This window comes from Pocillopora damicornis, chromosome 4 (assembly GCF_964200805.1).
Source record: "Pocillopora damicornis chromosome 4, jaPocDami1.2, whole genome shotgun sequence".
NCBI classification, from domain to species: Eukaryota; Metazoa; Cnidaria; class Anthozoa; order Scleractinia; family Pocilloporidae; genus Pocillopora; species Pocillopora damicornis.
The window spans coordinates 29,688,220-29,706,612 of NC_142673.1; the positions used below are offsets into that span (position 1 = coordinate 29,688,220).

At 36.7% G+C, this 18,393-nt stretch overlaps 1 protein-coding gene across 5 annotated transcripts; it reads left to right on the top strand.

The window, feature by feature from the left end:
- Positions 1–13: 13 nt before the first annotated feature.
- LOC113683753 (serine/threonine-protein phosphatase 1 regulatory subunit 10) lies at positions 14–15,693 on the top strand. Of its 5 annotated transcripts, none has more exons than XM_089203967.1 (29): positions 14–66; positions 199–417; positions 2,648–2,705; positions 3,080–3,183; positions 3,310–3,420; positions 4,270–4,363; positions 4,577–4,618; positions 5,037–5,085; positions 5,299–5,370; positions 5,511–5,579; positions 5,812–5,851; positions 6,064–6,206; positions 6,932–7,029; positions 7,389–7,439; positions 7,614–7,729; positions 8,046–8,101; positions 8,415–8,449; positions 8,549–8,579; positions 9,197–9,352; positions 9,673–9,737; positions 10,007–10,060; positions 10,517–10,591; positions 11,070–11,119; positions 11,430–11,511; positions 11,674–11,785; positions 11,910–11,980; positions 12,547–12,754; positions 13,719–14,014; positions 14,482–15,693. In XM_089203967.1, exons 3-29 carry the CDS (start codon positions 2,703–2,705, stop codon positions 14,731–14,733), a joined length of 2,535 nt encoding a protein of 844 aa, XP_089060093.1. In that variant the 5' UTR covers positions 14–66; positions 199–417; positions 2,648–2,702; the 3' UTR covers positions 14,734–15,693. The 5 variants fall into 5 exon arrangements, with proteins under 5 accessions (XP_089060093.1, XP_089060095.1, XP_089060097.1 ...); XM_089203969.1 differs by having other exon boundaries at positions 13,719–13,996; XM_089203968.1 differs by having other exon boundaries at positions 44–126.
- The last annotated feature ends 2,700 nt before the right edge of the window (positions 15,694–18,393 follow it).

The following is an 18,393-nucleotide window of genomic DNA, read 5'->3' on the forward strand; positions in this document are numbered from 1 at the left end:
TCTTTCTTTGACTCTTACATGTCCATCGTCCCTTTGGGGTGTTAGTGTGAGTCCAAGTGAAAATTGGTAAGCCATTTTACTCGGAAAATTCTCTGCCAGAAATTTGCGGTGTTTTCTTCCTCACAAGTACGATGTGAAGTGGAAATTTCGACGTGGTAACAATGTTGGACTAATTTTGTTCCTTTTGTTTATTTTTAGGTGAAGAAATGCGATTTTAAAGAGGAAACTATCCACAGACAGTTTGCAGTTGAGCGGCCATGTGAAATGGCTGCTCAAACTAGTTGTCGTGTGCAATGCGTGAACTTAGGTCGCCCCAAATTCTTTTTAAAATTTATGTACACGCCTAGAACGTGTATGTATTGACGAAAGAAAGTTCTTTGGGGAAAGGGTTATCGAAGTGACGCACAGTGCCCAAGAGTAAGTTGGTTGAATATGAGCCTTTCTCTTTCGATTTCACTAGGCATATGAAGCCACTATTTACGTTGCTGCAAATAAAGCGGTGTAGCGTGGTGGTTTAACACGAATTGTGTCCTTCCTTCTTTCCTTCTCGCTCAAACTAAAACGGCTTCGATGGAGAAAATAAGCAGTCTGAGATAAAGACTGTCTCGAAATGGAAAATCGAAAGATCGTGAGGAAGGTTCCGCGAAAAAAATGATGATGCACACGCTCTATACGAAACTTGAATGGATGCGTGAACTATTAGCGTTAGATTGGTTGACTTTCGAATCTGATATATTATGTCTTACATTTGGTTAGAACATCTTTCGCGAACTCTCAGTTAATTTGAGAGGTATTTGAGAAGCAGTGAATTCGGTTCTGTGTGGCCACAACCAGATTAACAATCGTAAGAAGTCCGTTTTCGATATTGCGGAGTTTAGTCAAAGTTGCGACTATGGAATTTTGGATTTTCAAAATGAGTCTTTTTTTTTGTCCCTGAGTTATCAAATACGAAAATTTCTTGACTTACTATTTTCCCCTTTAAATATAACAAGTGCAGGTTGAGGAAAATTCAAAAGGACGCGAAGAGATGAAGGTTACCAAACGTGTGCATTAATATTCATGAACAATGAGTGATCTTAAGAACTCAGGAATTTTTAACTTATACCAAGTGACTACTTGAGTCTTAGAATTTTCAAGCAAGTCATGATAAAAGTTAACTGCCCATACGAATGTTTACTGGAGAAATCCTTATGAATATTTGGCATGAAGTTTTTGCAGACTAGTGATCTTTGAAACAAGAAATGCCAAGTAATCCTAAGTTTGTACATCCACTGACTCCTTCAGATCTGGTGTTTATGGGTGATCAGTGGCTTGATAAGATGAGAAAAACTTCTGCTTCATGCATTTCCTGTCAGAGGTGTCTTTGATGCAACAAGGAAGTGACAATCAATGAGTTTTTTCCTCTTTTGTAATGTAGTACATATAAATTTTACCCAGTTTCTGAGAAGTAATTGTGATTGGCCACCTTTCTGGGATCAAACTATGATAAATGAATCAAGCTTTTGTTGAAGATGTTTTTACAAAGTGAATCAGATCAGCTGATGCTAGTGCTCAAGGAGTTTTCATGATGTTCACTAGATGTATACACACCTTGCATTTTTGTAGTTCACAGGATGCCAATGTAGAATTGATTCAATCTAAGGTTCTAAAAATTTTTGATTGTGAGAAAGTTTGCGCTTGAAGTTTCATAACCTAGCAGATTGCGCAAGCAATGTTTTGGGGCACAAATATAATTTTGCTCCACTTGCTATGAAAATTGGAAAACTAGACTGAAGAAGTAACTTAATATTTGTATCCACCCCAAAAGCATTTGTTCAATACTAGCTTTCTTTGTCTTTTTACTCTTGCCAGAAGACACTATGGTACAATAACTATTGTTGTGGCTTTCTCTGTAAAAGGAGATTTGTGTAGAATTCTTGTAGATAATGAAAAGTATCCTCCAAAAAAAACAATATTTGCAAACTAAGGTGTGCAACACCAAAATGTAATGAAGAGAAAAAAAGATGAATCTCGAGGCACTGTCTCTAAACATTTTTTTTATTATCTCTGGTGAAGTTATTAGCTAAGGCTAATTTCACTTGTTCTTTACAGCAATGGACTAGGGAAACACAACTTTGCAAAAGGTCATATTAATGACATTTCTAATAGACAGCAATTTTGTGATATTTGTTGTAATTGTTCAGTTATTGTCTCTTGGTAGCAATGTTAGGCAAGATGTGTTTTGATTCCCTCATTTATTGAGTAAAAGAAAGAAGGACAGAGTGTGGTGCAACCCTTGTTATTTACAAAACTCCATGTTGAAATCTGCCATATAAATTTAGAATGAGGTAGAAATGTCCCATTCTGACTTGTAGAATCAGGTATATTGGCAGTTAAAACAACCCAGTGTAATCCAGTACCTGATTGTTATCTTTATACCAACAGATTATTGTTGCATAGTTTTTTTATTTACTCTGCACGCGATAACAGATACTTGTAAGCACTAGCAAAACATGACAGCACTTTGGATAATGGATGAATTCTAAATCCTAAATTCCCAAATTGAATGAAGAAATATCAATTAATTATTTTTAAACTCCAGTCAAGAAATATCATAAATTGTGTTTAATCATTGTAACTGATATTTGTTTCAATTGTTTTTCTTCAGGTGAAGGACTGTTGTGAAAGTTGAGCCTGAAAAGAGAGAAGAGCTGGAAAAAAATATGGTAAAGATGCAGTAAAAGGAAAGAAATTAAACTGAGCAATTGAACCAGGAAGCAAACCTCATCCTACAAGAGCACATCTACAACATCATGCACATTTTCAAATTAGTCTTTCTTTTCTCCATGTCAAGGAGAGAAGAGATTTCTTTGTTAAGGAGGAAATCAGATTCTTTGCTGGAATGAAAAACCCACTGAAATTTCCTCATTCCCATCATGTCACTTTGTTGCTCAGTTGGCAGTAGTTTCAACTACTATTTGGGTGACACCTGTTCGAATCTCTAGAATTCTGAATTTTATCAAATTTCTTTCTGTAGTTGCTCTAATTGCAGTTCACTCGACAGAATCATTTCTTCACTAGAATTGTTCGTTACTTTCAGAGCACATCAGGTGGTGAGCCTCACACTCTGCTGAATGCTCTCAAACCAATGCTAGGTTGTTTAGGAGATATCAAGGCCCCTCAAGAGGTGGTGCGGATTATAAGGTATGATACAGGAAGGTTGATAAGTCTTTTGTACAATTGTGTGGTCCTTGTCAGTAAGAAACTTTTTGCAAAGGGTATAATGCTTTCCATCCTCCCATCATCTTGATTGTTTTAACTTGTTTCCAGTTTAATGCGAGATGCAGAGAAGTTGATGAGTCGTTGTATTTACTTGAACATCCTGAAAGCTACTATTTCAGCTGCAAAGGAAAGTGAAACTGCAAGTGAATCACTAGAAAAGTATGACTGCTTTTTACTTCTACTAATATTAAGCAACCACTATTACTCGAGTGGGCTCTGTTATTGAGCCCAGCCTAATTAAAGAGTGGTTGTGGTAACTTTTGCTATTGATTTTCTCTTCATTATTCATTATTGATATTTGTCTAATTAAAGTGCACCTCAGTCACTTTTTTTTCATGTCAAATATATTCCACAATGACCTTTGGATTTCCTGCAATTATGTTAGTGGAAAAATCCTAGTTACTTTTATGCTACATGAAAAGCTCTCGATGAAAGCTGTGTTGGATTTTCTGGTCTGCTTCTCACTCCTTAACCCTTTAACTCCTATGAGTGACCGAGACAGAATTTCTCCTTACAATATCAATACAATATCAACCAGGTAAGTGATGAGAATTAAGAAAAATATCAATTTGGAGATAATTAGTTAATTCAATACTAAATTCTCTGAACTAAAATGATAAGAATAGTATGGTTGACTGAAAGGAGAATTTCAAATTTGATCTGTGAGTTAAAGGGTTAATCCTTTACACCTTAACATAAATATGTCTATTCTCAATACTATTCTTAACACATTTCCTAAGGTGCTGATAAGGAGAATTAGTTGTTTATTTTTAAACAAGAAAGAGCTTCTTTAGTTGGTGATCATTTCCTTTATTCATGTGACCCTCATGGTTGATTCAGGGTTAATATAGTAAGGAGAAACTAGATCCTGGTCACTCTTAGGGGGTCAAAGGGTTGAAAAGTGTGCTCTTGATTGATAATGTTTGAATTATAACAGATTATTTTTGACCAGTTATTATATGCCCACTTGTTGAGAATAAATGCAAATTTGCTTCTTGGTCTCAACAGGTTTATGAGTGTAGGAGGCTGGAATATACTGAATAAGTGGTTAGTTGAGGCAAAGAAAACTGAGAATTTTCCTGTGCTATTGGAATTACTGGAGGTGAGAGACCTTGTTGCATGAGTGGATGAAACTTTGAGTAATGTGTTTATGCATATACATTTATTTTAGTGTAATGTGTTTATAATTTAGTGTCTTGTACTGTGATATAGTGCTTATATTGCAATGTACAGCTACCAATATGTTGCCTCAAGTCAATCTGTGTGCTGTGTTGCAACATTGTCTCTCACTTTTGATCCTACATCTTTTATTCAGGTCTTGAGAGATCTTCCTGTAAATATAGACACTTTAAAACAAGTACGTTGATATTTCTTGAATAAAATCTGATTGGTTTTCTATCATTGTTTTTCATTACTTAGCTTTCATTTACTGCTCTGGAATGAACAAGGAAATGTTTTTGACCCATTTACATTCATTTATTGATGGTTTTTATGTTTGAAACATTTATCATAATTGCTGTTTGCAGTACAAAGCAGGATGTTCTTTGCTTTGTTCAATTTTGCCATTTTTCTCAAATAATACTCTAAGCCTTTTTTACTTCATGTGTATGATCCCTGAAATCTTCTAACTACCCATCAGCCTAAATACAGTCTCTGTTGAATATTAAATTCATCAAAACTTTGTGCACATTCAGTTGTGATATTGAAACCAAAGACCACTAGATCATGGTTAATTTGGTAGAAAACCCCAATTATATCTAAAGAATGTTTTGTAGGGCAATACTGGCAAGATTATCAAGCATCTCACAAAGTTAGAAAATCAAGGTAAATGTCATTTTGAAATTCACTTCAATTAGAGAAATGAGAATAATTTGGAGTAACATGGGTTTGGTACCACTGATGAACTCCAACGAGAAGCAATGGTATTTAATTTGCTTTAGACTATTGAAGTCAGTATGCTCTAGATCTGGCTTAGTAAGTTTCTCTAGGATGTCCTCTCATATAGACTGATTGATTTATATCCTTTTTTTGTTTTAGATGTCAAGAAGCTTGCCTCAGGAATTGTCAAACAATGGATGAGTCTTGTGAGAAATCAGACAGGAACATTAGGTATAAGATTACTCTGCAGTGTCACTTTTGAAGTCATATACATGTACTTGTAAATGTATTACAATATCAAGGCTTGATCAAAAGTCTCCAATCACTCTCTGGCTGTGCATGTTTATCCTAAATTTGTTTGTCCCTTTCAGAAAAAGGTGACAAGCCTAAGCTGAATGGTTCTGCTAATGGTGAGGATACTTTGCAAGGCTCCAAGCAGGGTGAGTGTACGCACATGTATATTAATTGAACAGAATCTATTTGGACAACACTGAGAAAATGGCTAAGAGACTTACCATATCAATGAATGTTTTGCAATTACCAACTAGATTGCAGGTATATCCTAGTGTATTTCAAGGAAGACATTTTAAAGCATTGTATGAAAGAATACATGTAGGTAGTTAAAAGTGAGGTTGTTTGCTACCTTAATAAGGTTTGATTGTTTGGTTTTAGCTGTTTCTTCAACTGAAGGGAAGCCTGCCAAGAGGATGAGGTGAGATGGTATTCCAGATCAGAGTAAATACATTCAGTTTCCTCATTTGGTGCTTTGCATTGTCATAATTTTATATGTTATAACTTTTCAATCACATGTCCAGGCTGATAAATATTCCAGGTAACAAATTAAGGCCAGCCTAAAAGGTACTTATTATAAATAATAAAATGCAAGACAACTTGAGTTATCAAATTTTATTGATTATGTTATAGAGACAACAACTCAACAGACTCAAACAGGTCACCTCAAGTTGAGAAGAAGGCTAAAACACTGAATGAAGTTAAAAGTGATGTCAAACAGAGCATGGCACAAAAGAATGTTTCTAAAACAAAAGTTATCCCACCTCAGCCTAAACGTAAGTTCCTGTCTGCTTTATTTCCAGTTTTCAAAGTACCTTGGAAGAGTTCAAAGTTCACAATTCACTGTCTATGATCAAAATGAAAGATTATTGCTGATTTTCATAACCCTTTGACCCCTGAGAGAGACTAGCATCTAGTGACTGCACCCCTGAATCACACATTTAAGTCACAAGAATAAAGGAATGATCACCAACTAAAGAAGCTCCTGATTGTTAAACAAATTCTCCTCATCAGCACCTTAGAAAATATATAGAGGACAGTAAGGAGAATATACATACTACTGTTAGGGTGTAAAAGGTTAAAGGATGTTCAGAAGATGGCTAAATCGCATGAAGGGTCAGAAATCATTTAGGAAGTAGTTTTTGTAGACTTTTTCAAGTGATGGAGTTGAAAATCAATAGTTACAATATTTGGCAAGCAGTGGTGTCTCATAAAGTGTCAAAGATCCTTTAGATACACATATATCAAATTAAATCAACTTATACATGTTTTCCTGAAGTACTCACACTAACCTTTATTGGTAGCTCCATTTATTTATTAGTTGGAGGGGGGATGAAAAACAATTATGAAAAAAATTGTCTGAGAATACAGGAATCTCCCCCTTCATAAAATGATTGTCAGTCCCTTACTCTTTGTGCTAAGGTAAGGAACAGTATTATAAACTAGAAACCTATCCTTTTAGTACTTGTGGTCATTTGCTCTCTATTTTTGTTTTCACTAGCTGTTGCTATGGAGAGTGCAGGATTCATGAATGCCTTAACAATTGCAGCATCAGCTGCCCCTGTGCGAAAAAGAAAACGTGTGTCCACAGCTTCAAAGGTACTTACATGTACATCATCAATGTGGTATTTCCCATTCATTGAGTCAAGTCATTCTGAAACTGTCTTACTATTCTAAATGAAATATAAAAGGCCTCTTTGTTTGTTTTAGGGTGTGTGAGTTCTGTTGCCCCTTTTAGTGCCAGAAGCACTGACACTATTTTCCCCTTTACCTGCAACATTGGTTACCCAAAACTGTAGTGCAGTTTGCAAGTAGTCTCTACAGCAGCTGGGAAACTGATGGGCTTTTTTTACATGACTGGATTAGCTATTTCAAAACCAGATCTCTGGCCTTACTCTCTAGCTTTGAGGATTTTTAGGGGGATACTTTTAAGAGAGATGCTTTTAATATCTTTATAGACTGGAACTACTAACACCACAACTTCAACCTCTTCAGCCACAACCACCAAGGTAAGCAGTCTAAGTTGCAATACAGTATACGCAGATTTGCAACTTGTTAGTCTTCTCCAGTCTCATTTTTGTATGAAGAAATATAGGTCAATGTAGAGGCTACTTAGCAAACCTGTCTCTCCTAAAATTTTGTACAAAATTTCTCTTGAGCTTCATGCATGTTTGTTTGTTCAGCCAACATATACAGGAATTCTTGATGCTATTTTGGACAGTCAGTCACAAACACATGGTCAAGAGGATGGAAGGGAGAAGGAAAAAGAGAACAAAGATAAAGAAGTGGATAGTTCAGGGTAACTAACTCAGGATTTAATCACCAATGATTTAAACTTATCATCATATGTACTGAGGCTAACATTGAACTATATGTAAGACAGTAACCCTCAAGACAGTTCATGTTACTGCTTCATACCAAACAGAACACAGATTCACTATCATAGTGTTCTTAACAAAAAGTTGCAAATATTTTGTAGATGATGCCGAAAATTAGATAAGTTTTTTTATTTATTTATTATCTTCTTGGTAGTGTTGTGGGTATATAATACAAGTTATTTTGTCTATTAGCATTTTGATTTCAATAATAACAATCATCTTGTCTGCTGATTTTAGCAATAACAAGTCTGGTTCATCTCCTAATGGCTCACCTGATGACACATCTGCACCAAGTAAGGACACCAAATGGCATCTATGTCAGAGCAGTATTTATATCTTTTACTCAGGCAAATCAGCCCTCTTTTTTATTCAACTTCTTCCTTGTACCTTTTTTCAAAATTGGATTAAATATATTTTTCTCATGAGGAAAGCATTATATGACCTACAATTATACACATCAGTTAGTACCAAACCTGAAAGCCACAGTCCATCAGAGAGAATTTTTCCTTGGATTTTTTTTTAAATAATATGGTCATCAAGAAGCAACACAAGAGAGATTCCTTTTTGACTGAAATATAATAATTACTGGAATTTTTTATCACTCAGGTGGAGATATTGGAGATTTTAGCAAAATTTCAGAGGTGAGCAGCTACATTGAAACTTCTTATTGCAACTAAACTCAGTTTTTCTCAACTGTCGAAATTTAAACTTATCTTTTTAACACTGGTTCTCTTTGACAGCCTTCTGAAAAAGATAATTCTCCAAATGCAGGTAAGCATTACTCCTGTTCTGGAAATGTACATGTGCAACATGAACAAATTTAATAAAGAAAATTTCCTAAAGTTTGGGAACAAAGCACCTGAAATCACTAAAATACAAGAGACTAAGTAGCACTGTGTTGAAATTCTCCCAAAATGATAAAACATTAGAGTTTATGTTCTTGACCCAACTCAGAGTCATTTTAGCCTGAGCCACTTGGGGAGGGTTTAAATGATACTAAGAAGTACCCAAAATATATTCATACCCAAGAAATAGTTTGTGTTACTATCATGACTATGACTTTGGAAGGCATCAAGAAAATAAAAGTGATAATAAAACAGTCTGAACAATCACATGAGCATAAGAGTGGGTTAAAATACATTTCAGGCTGCAAAAATCTCTATTTTAGCCTGCAAAATGTGCCAAAATGCTTGACCAAGTGTTGATAAATATGAAATTGGAAATTTTAGCAACTTCTTTGAACTCCACCAAAAAAGGCAGTATCTATCAGCCAAAATTAACAAAATACATGTAAGCAATAAATAAGGGGAGGTCATTACCAACACCAATCACATTTTTAGGCTCGCTAAATTCACATTGTGATTGATGCTTGTTTGTTATTTCTTCAGCATCACAGGCATCAACAGATACAGTAACATCAGCAGCTGATGATTTAGAAGAGAAACCAGCAAAGAAGTCCAAGAAGGGTAAAAGAGTTACATGGCCTGATGATGATGCCAACCTTGCTATCTTCCATTACTTTGAGATGGATGAAGACGAAAGAGGTCAGTTTGTTCTACTTTTTTTTGAAAATTTGGTTTACATATTTCCACTGCCTGTGCATTATCTATTGTTGAATGATGAATTTTTAAGATATCACTACTGGGCAACTGGAATTTCAATCACTAACACAAGATGAGTTTCACTTTGTATCCCAGATTGGAAAATGAAACTTGAGTTGTTGTCTATTAAGTGTTTTTAAAAAATATAATGATCATACAGAAAAGGTGTTTATATGTGTAACTATGAAATAATGTTATGTGTCTATTCTGCATGAAATACTGCATAAACACTTTTGGCTTATCAGCATTCTTATTTTCTTTAGCTCTGGTTAGACATCCTGTGAACTTCCTTGATGCAGCACATAATGAAATGGTCAGGGAGAGACAGGTAGGTGTATTTACCAAGTTTTATAGACAAAAATTGTGAAATAATTGGTCACATTTTGCATTTTTTCAGTTAAGAAAATAGGTAGTTGTCAGCACTCTAAGCTGCAAATATTTTGGTCACCAAGTGGTGGTGACATAATTTTAGCTAATGAAATTAGTTTTTACCAATTTGGCAACCTGAGTTCAGCCCACCATTCCCAGCAGGTAATTACATACCTTTCTTATTGAGGTATCTGTGTAGTCTGAAAAATGCATGATTTTCTGTTTCAGCTTGTGGAACAAGCCAAACGTTTGAGTGAAGACATAATGGCAGAGAGAATCAAGGTATAGATGATGCTTAATCATTGTTTGACAAGGGGGAATTTTAAGTTTCAAGTAGGTGGTCTAAGGGAGAGTAGTCTAGTGGGAAAAACACTTTCCTTGTTTTCAATGACTGACTGTTACAACTACCAACCTGAGCTGAAGTGGTCATCATAGTCATGTGACTCTGTGACCACCTTTACTGAGGTAGCTAAAACATCAGAAACTATTGCCATCAAGACCCTTCTCAGAATTCCTCTTATCAAATCATCCAACTTCAGTTCTGCTGCACCTTAATATCAATCCTTTCCTTTATTGTGTAACTGAATTTTTAAACTTACATCATATTTCATAATTTGCCAAAAAGTAATCTTGCAATTGCCACAAGAACTGCATTTGTTTCAGTAAACTTGTGATCTACATTTAAGCACATCAGCTAATTAGGTCCTAAATCAACAATAATCTGTTTGCATGTTGTAGTGGTACAGACCCAGAGCCTTAACACTAGAACACCAAATGGAAAAAGGTTCAAAGAGTACGCAGAGGCAAATACAGGTATAGTACACTATGTGTCCAACACACTCCTATATAGGAGTGTTCATCTGTTACTTGCTTTACTCTGTGCCGAGCAGCAACTGATACATTTTACCATGAGTATACTTGTAAAGATATACATAATATGACCTTCTACAGTGAAAGTCAGTGGGGGGCATCTTGAGAGATTTTGTGCATACATGAGATTCAAACTTTTAACACATTCAATAACTTTTACTGTGTAGAAATTATTGAAAAGCACAGGTGGGACTCAAAAAGACACATGAAGAATTTATCTTCCATTTTTTCCCTAAGTGTTATGTGGAATACCAGTAATAATTACTATACACTAAATAGATCATTTTAAACCATATACAGGTCCACTTTTTTATGACTGCCAATGTTGCAACATTCTTCAATTTATTTTTCTCTATTTACTCTGTAAACCCTTGTTTATTATAGATAACAGTTCATAATTATGTGATTCTTTGGCTCACAGAAAACCAGAGAAGCTAGTATACTTGCAGATATATTTTTAACCAAGTCAAGGTAAAGTCTTGGTACATAGCCATTTTTTTTGTGCTTGCCAATGTTTTAGAAGCTCTCTTTTCCCTTTTGGAGCATGATAAGAATATCACTGATGCACTCAACTGCACCTGGTGCACCACTATTTTGTTCTTACCAAATTTTGATGTCATCTGAACAGATACAACTGGAATGGATTTGTTAACTAAACTTGATTCACATATTCCATAGCCAGTGTTGTCAGATGCTATTTCCTAACCCCATGTGTGGTAATTTAAGTGGTTTGCTATTTTGATGTTTGATCAAAATGGGTTATGTTCTTATTACATTTCAGTTTGCCTGACAGCCCAGCAGAACCTGAACCTGATAACCAAAAAGGAAGTCCTGAAGAACCCAGAGTTATACCACATGATGAGGTACATGTATTGATATATAGCAGCTCGTACAAGAGATAGATGGCAAATACTCAGCATAACTAACTCTCCTACTGGCTGACCAAGATGTGGATCTATGGAATGTTTTATTGATTAACTGAATGACTGTCTGACTGTTATTTTGTTTATATATATTTCCTGCAGAAAGGAACCACTCATGTACCTGCCAAGGCTCCAGTTGTATCTTCTAACAACAGCAGTGTACAGCTTCCACCAGCACTTATGTCACTGTTGTCATCAGCATCCTCAACTACAGGTTTCCTGTTACTATTAAGAAATTTCTCTCTTTTCCTTAGCTGGTAAATGGTCCTTGTTTTGTGTTCGACCAAAGTGAGTTTGTATTTTTTTAAGACGTCAGCAATCTCTGTTTTTGATTTCAGCTGGGTCGGTATCTCATGGAAGTGGTGACAGAGGACCTTATACAGTTCAAGCCCTCCTTGATAAAATCATGGCAAGTAACTAGACTGTCATTACGCGTATTCCAATGTTCAAGTTTTACAATATGTTATATAATTCTTATAGTGTTATTGAACAGTGATAACGAGTTAATTTTCGTGGGGAAAAACTTCCCCCCTTTCTCTGGTGGTGAGTTCATTTTATTGAAGCATTATTAATTGTCACCAGTAAGAGACCTTTTCGCAAAAACTTTTCTTCTGGGTTTGAAGGAATTGTGAAAAAAATAAATTTGCAATTTAGCTTGGGATGAAAAATGACAAGATGTTTGAAGAACTAGTTTGTTTTTTTATAGTTAAATCCAAGAGACTTAAATTATATTAGGAAATAATTAATACGTAACTGCAATGTGAATGTTCTTGAGAGGGCCGTTAGTCATTCAGAAGCTGCCTTGAACTTTCAGTCATAACCTCAAGTTCCTTATCTTGTACTGTTCTTGAAACTTCTTTCTTTTTTCAAGGAACTCGGTAGTACATGCTGGGTTTCCAATTATTTTTTGATATTTGAAAACGTAAATAAGTTCTGAACTTGTTCACAAACTCTTCGAATATCTGTTTGTTTTAGAATCCCTCCACGCAGGGTAACCCACCCGACATGGCACCTGGTTCTCAGTCTCTTCCTCAAAATGAGCCAGGGAGTACCTCCTTACCCCCAGCCCTCCAACATATCCTGGAACCTCTTCAGCAGAACAAAATGGGTCCTCCACGGATGCAGGGACCTGGACCAGGATCCATGCCTGGCATGGGTGCGGGAGCAGGATTGCTGGGTGCAGGTAAAGTCAATTATTTTGTCAGCAGCAGCTTTTGTATAGTGGACAACAGGTTCGACTTGTGATGTGGGTCACAGGCTCTATAGGTTGCTAGAAGACTTTGGTTGAATTCAAAAAGGCAATCCCTTCTTTCTTAACGAAAACATTAGTCGGTTAAGAATATATGAAGGTCATATATTTGAACTGCGGATAAAGACATGTAAATGTCCCGTACAGGCCTGAATTTTTTTTCAGGCCTTATTTTCACTACTGCCTAAGTAGTGCACATCACTGCGAAGATCACTTTCATTCATGAAAACATTAGTGTAAAACTTGTCAAAGGAAATGTTCTTCTTGATTGTGTTCTACAAAATGCGTGTTCAGTTCACATCAGCCAATCTTATTCGTTTTTCTAAGTGAATAAACCATGCAACCATCCTCAGGCCAAAAGTACTTGGTGGTTTTTTTTTCTTAGATATCAATTACCTTCGAGAATAACCCATGAAATTCTGCGTGTACTTTCTTCTTAAGTATGGAATTAGCTGGCGGTTTTAAGAGCCGTCGATGATAAGAGTGCAGGCTGCGAAGCTACAGATTCGTTCATAATCTCTATTCTCAAGAGCCTTAAACAACTTAAAAATATTTTGATAACAGGCCATTTCTGAGTTCATGAACCCTCACTTTCAGAACGTGGTTAAGCATAGATTGAAGATTTATTTTGATGTGAAAGGCCTTATACTGAACCCTGGTACTAAAACAGGGACTTTGTACATCTTTAAGATCGTGTATTTAAAAGTGAAGTAAATATTTTTTAAGGATACCCACTTCTCTATAAGACTATTTAACAGAGAGGCTCCCCAAGCAAAGGGAGATCATTTGAGAAATGTCCTTCGTCAGTAAATGTAAAACTTCAATTATTTTTAAACATTACCAGCTTTTCGAAATGTTAGGTGTCATGTGATGATCTCTTGATCTGTTCTCGCCACAGCACCAGGTGATCCAATGGGGAGTCTTAATGTCTTCAGACCATCCGGTCCTATGGGTCCTAGAGGTGTACAAGGCCCACATTTAAGACCTGATATGCCCCCGCATTTTCAAGGCCCTGGAGGCCCTAGACAAGGTCCACCAATTGGGCCCCTGTTTCCAGGTCCAGAGGGCCCCATGATGGGTCCTCGCATGAGGGGACACATGCCAATTCGAATGCAGGGCGGACCAGGTATTGGTAGAGCCATGCCAACAGGTCCTCGGCCTCTTTTACCAGAGATGGTAAGCCTCAAGCTTTGTGTACGTGGATTCTGTCCCTCATTAGATCATGTTAAGTTTCTGATTATAGTAACTGGTGTACCACTGTAAAGAAGTCAGCACTCAATCACTCAACAACTTCTCCAAATATGTTTAGGTGGTTGATTTACAATTGTATCTTCAGGTGAATAACGATCTAATGTAGAAATTACACTTGCGTCGTGACGCACCACAACTGAAGTAAGTTAATGACCCACAATCCTTCAGACTGATCTTAACACTAAGTGCTCAACCAATAAATTGACAATCAGCAAGTAGTTTGTCTGTTCGGGAATATTTCGGTGTTATTTGCCCGATGTTCTGTCGGGCTAGAAGATCAATCATTACGCGAATTACATTCCTCTGACGTCAAAAATGCTTTTTCGTTTATATACTTTGTGTATCGTATGAAAGAAGTCAATGAACAGGAAGAAAAGATAGTTAATTGATCACACTTCGTCCCATCCCAGGCCCAACGAGACGACTTCCACTCGGACCAGTTCGACGATGGAGGGGAGTATGGTGACGAAGACGAAGAAGGCGAACTTGGAGACATGAGCATGCGTGGTAGGGGTCGAGGAATGCCGCGCGGTCGTGCACGTGGAAGGGGAAGGGGCAGAGGAACGCCTCCTGTCTGTCGACATTTTGTGTCAAAACGAGGCTGTCTTAGAGGAAACACGTGTCACTTTTTACATCCCGGAGTAAATGGACCTCCAGTTTGACAGTGAATAATAGAGCGTTTGAAGACGGTGGCGCTAAATTCCTGAGGTCATACTTTTCTTGTTGACAATTACGACAGGAAGCAGGGAATTGGAGTAGAACTTTTTTACTTGGGCATGACATGGAATGTACTGATACGTCTTCAAGTTACTTTATTTTTGATAAGAAACAATAATGTCTGAAGTTCACCAATGGTATTTAATAAGGAATAACATACGGGTAATGCTCTAAGTTTTCATTTACAGTCGGCATCGAGACGTATGTTCTCGAGGTGGCCTAAGCACAGCAGAGGAAGGATTTATAGCTATTGAAGAATGACACTGAACACGCAGTGAAGGAAACTCTCTCTAGTACCAAATCAGGGAAACTAGTCTAGCAAGGAGGAAAAATTACCAAATTTCTTGTGACTTTCTTTTAAACCTCAAAGCCCTCTTAGTGTTAGTTGAAATGGGGTCAAGCAAATGCGACCAATCTTTTTAGTCTGATGGAATAAGGTAGTGATAAAGGTGAAGTGTTTATTAATGTTTCACGATACTTGCGCGATTTGTTTCCTTGATTTGGTATGAATATCCAAATTCTCCTCGCCGCCAATACAAGCAGTGTTGCAATTGCTACAGAAAATACATACCCCAGTCATAAAGGTTTAGGGAGTCGTGCACAATTCGAGACTTGTACTTTGCTCAGTTATTGACTCAAATCTTCTCTCTTATCCATTCATCTCCGTCGAAACTACGGAAACTACGTATTTTATCACGAGCGTTCGTTATTGAAATTATCTTTGTACATATTGTATAGAGTGTGGAAACAGCGTATGTAGAATACTAGGTAGAAATAGTTTTTAAGCGATATCTACTTGAAAATATTTTGCAACACAGCTAGAGAATAAATGTTTCGTATTTTAGTCAGTCTGAGTTTCAGCAGAAACTAGAAGATTCAAATACAAATTTTTAGAGTAATCTCAACGTGATGCAGATCCTTGGGAAGCAGACTTTTTTGTTCTTGGTTAAGGTATGAATAACCCCAACGCATTTAGTGTGACATTTCATTTCTGTGCTAGCTAGTAATATCTTGATTGGTCCAGCTGCAACGAAAGTAGTTTTCTCATGGTTGTCTTTACCTTGTTTTTGCCGTTGTCCTTATAATTTACCGCTATTGCCTCGATCTGAGTAATGTAGTCGATTGTAGAAACTAATTTTATTGACAACTCGAAAGACACTGGTAATCTACTAATGAGTCAGCTGCACATCCCAGTTCACGTCTGAGTTGATCAACGAGGATGTCACCTTTTAAAATCGCCTCGCCTTCTAAAACAGTTCACATTTTTTCAGAATGGACTTACGAGAGTTTCTGCCTACTTAACCTTTATCAATCCATTTTCTATATTAAAATTTTGCAAGAAGACATAAGTATCTTGTAATAAAAGACGAAACAGTTTTGTGACTCCAGGTATGGGAGTAAGACTGAGTCATGTTCGTAAAACTGGCTCGAATTGTACAACACAATTGCAGATAAATTATCTGGAACCTCTTCATGTCTGGGGTTCGTTTCTGACGCACAACGTTTAAATTAGTCACTGCTTTATAGTGGGAAAAAATAAGAAATCTGGCAAGAGCCGCGATGGTACAAAGCAGTACCAGGTGAATTGCGCAGTCTTTAAAATTCATCGTGAATACAATTGACCAATGTGATTCACGTTCAAACAATTATAACTACGTACGTTGATAATCATAGATATGAATGAAGTAAGTGGGGGTTCCAAATATATTTCCTTGGCACTGTCCATCGTATTGATGTGAATTACTTTCACTTGTAATCAGTTTTCTTTGTTGATTGCCTCACAAAAACCATTTATTATGTACTAAGAGACAGTTGATTACTAATAGTGTTGTGTCGGTGGTACAGCTATGCTGGAAGTGAGCAACTTTGTTGGTTACACAATATAACAAAGAAATGTTATTGCTAATTTATACTTTTATGGGTTGGAGAGGAATAATGGTGCGATTTTTTCTGTTTATTTCACATTATTTCCATGAAAATGCAAAAACCATCACCACCGTGTGTCGTCAAACATCATTCCTCTTCAGCCTTTTGAGATTTAATCGTGTTAGTGTTAAAATTATCATTTGATGTACACTTCCTCCATTAAAGGCAATTTCAACAAGTGAATTTCCTTTGTGCAATTTTTGTTTGTCTCGTTTTGAGTCGCCAGACTTTCGCATCCACCCCAATCTTACAGAGGGTTTAGTACAGTGTCCTTCTTTTTCAAAAATATGATAACATAGTGTTATGAAGTATTTTATTAGTTTATAATTCATTAGTCAGTTTAGTATGATTAAGTGTTTCGTTTATATTTAGAATGTAGTTACTATTCGAATTCGAATTCCGAAGTTATTTTGGTTAAAGCTGCCGTGGTGAGTTTCCGAATTGTGACAGTCTTGACTAAATTCCATAAATGGACGTGCTTAGTTGGTCTTGTTTTGGCTAACGTAGTCGAAGTTTGATACAGTTGATCAGATGCATTATGTTCAAGTCTCGTGAGGTTGTTTGGCTCAGAGTTCTACTTGAGCAACTGCTTATAATCCAAGGTCAGCCAGCTGGCATGCCCACCTATATCTGTCAGTAGTGTATGTAAAGGCATTTTCTTCAGAGCTTATTTAGCACAGAGAAAAGAATAGAATAGACTAGTAGAATGTAGACAGAGTGGAGAGGAGTACAGTCAGAATCCTGTAGTTGAAGTGAGTGTTTGGCGGCACAAATCAACGAGAAGTATTCAGTGAGAATCAAAGTGTGAGAGCCTAACAGATTAACCAGGTTTTCACAGAATGAAGTAAACTTGGATGTAAGTAGATTTGTGTTCTGGAGAACCGATAAGTTAAAGAAAACAATAGATAGCACTCCTACGCTCGCTATTTTTAATTACATGGCGAGGGCGAAGTAGATTTTTAATGCCTCTAGATGAAGTCGGCGGGAATGTCGAAAAAGTACTCAGTAGGTAGGAAGAATATACCAGTTGTTCAAAGCCTCTGTTATAAATGGTCTGATTACCCAAGTTTAATTCAGGATGCAGTAGATGTGGATTTTCAACTTTTTTTCGTTTTGGAAGAGAAATCGCTGCATCGCCGCAGTTTCAAGAGACGAACGTCGCACATGAAATATCCTTATGGCCGGAAAGTTATTTAACAAACATTTCAAGTATGTAACATGTGCAATTTCCAACGAGCACGCCTTTGAATATTCAGTATGATTGATGAACGAAAGTACAAAGAACTTTTACTTAATAAAATGATTCAAAGCGTCAATATTCCTTTCCTGAACGTGATTGATTTTTTAAAAAACAGAAAAAATAATTTTGCTGTGATAGAATGTAAGGTGACCAGGTAATCTATTTTAATACATTATTCGTGGCCGTAGGCGGGGTTTTCTTACGTTGGTTTCCTTTTGACATTTAGTTGTAATACAGATTTAGTTAAAACCACGAGATGTCAATTTTCTTGTCAACTGAGGTAAGGGGGGTGGGGCGGGGCAGGATTTACTCAGTGAACCCACTTTCTTAACTTCCTCCTCGAACCTGTCATCTTTCCCGTGAGTGACAGACAGCAAAGGGGGAACTGGACGTGATTTACTCCACCTCACCTAAACTACCTGACGGCAGCAGAAGTAAC

What these genes read in the sequence shown, in the direction of transcription:
- LOC113683753 (XM_089203967.1), top strand. An exon ending in GATGGATGAAGACGAAAGAG is followed by an intron (nt 9,353 to 9,672) that starts GTCAGTTTGTTC and finishes TATTTTCTTTAG; the next exon opens with CTCTGGTTAGACATCCTGTG. An exon ending in ATATTTTTAACCAAGTCAAG is followed by an intron (nt 11,120 to 11,429) that starts GTAAAGTCTTGG and finishes ATTACATTTCAG; the next exon opens with TTTGCCTGACAGCCCAGCAG.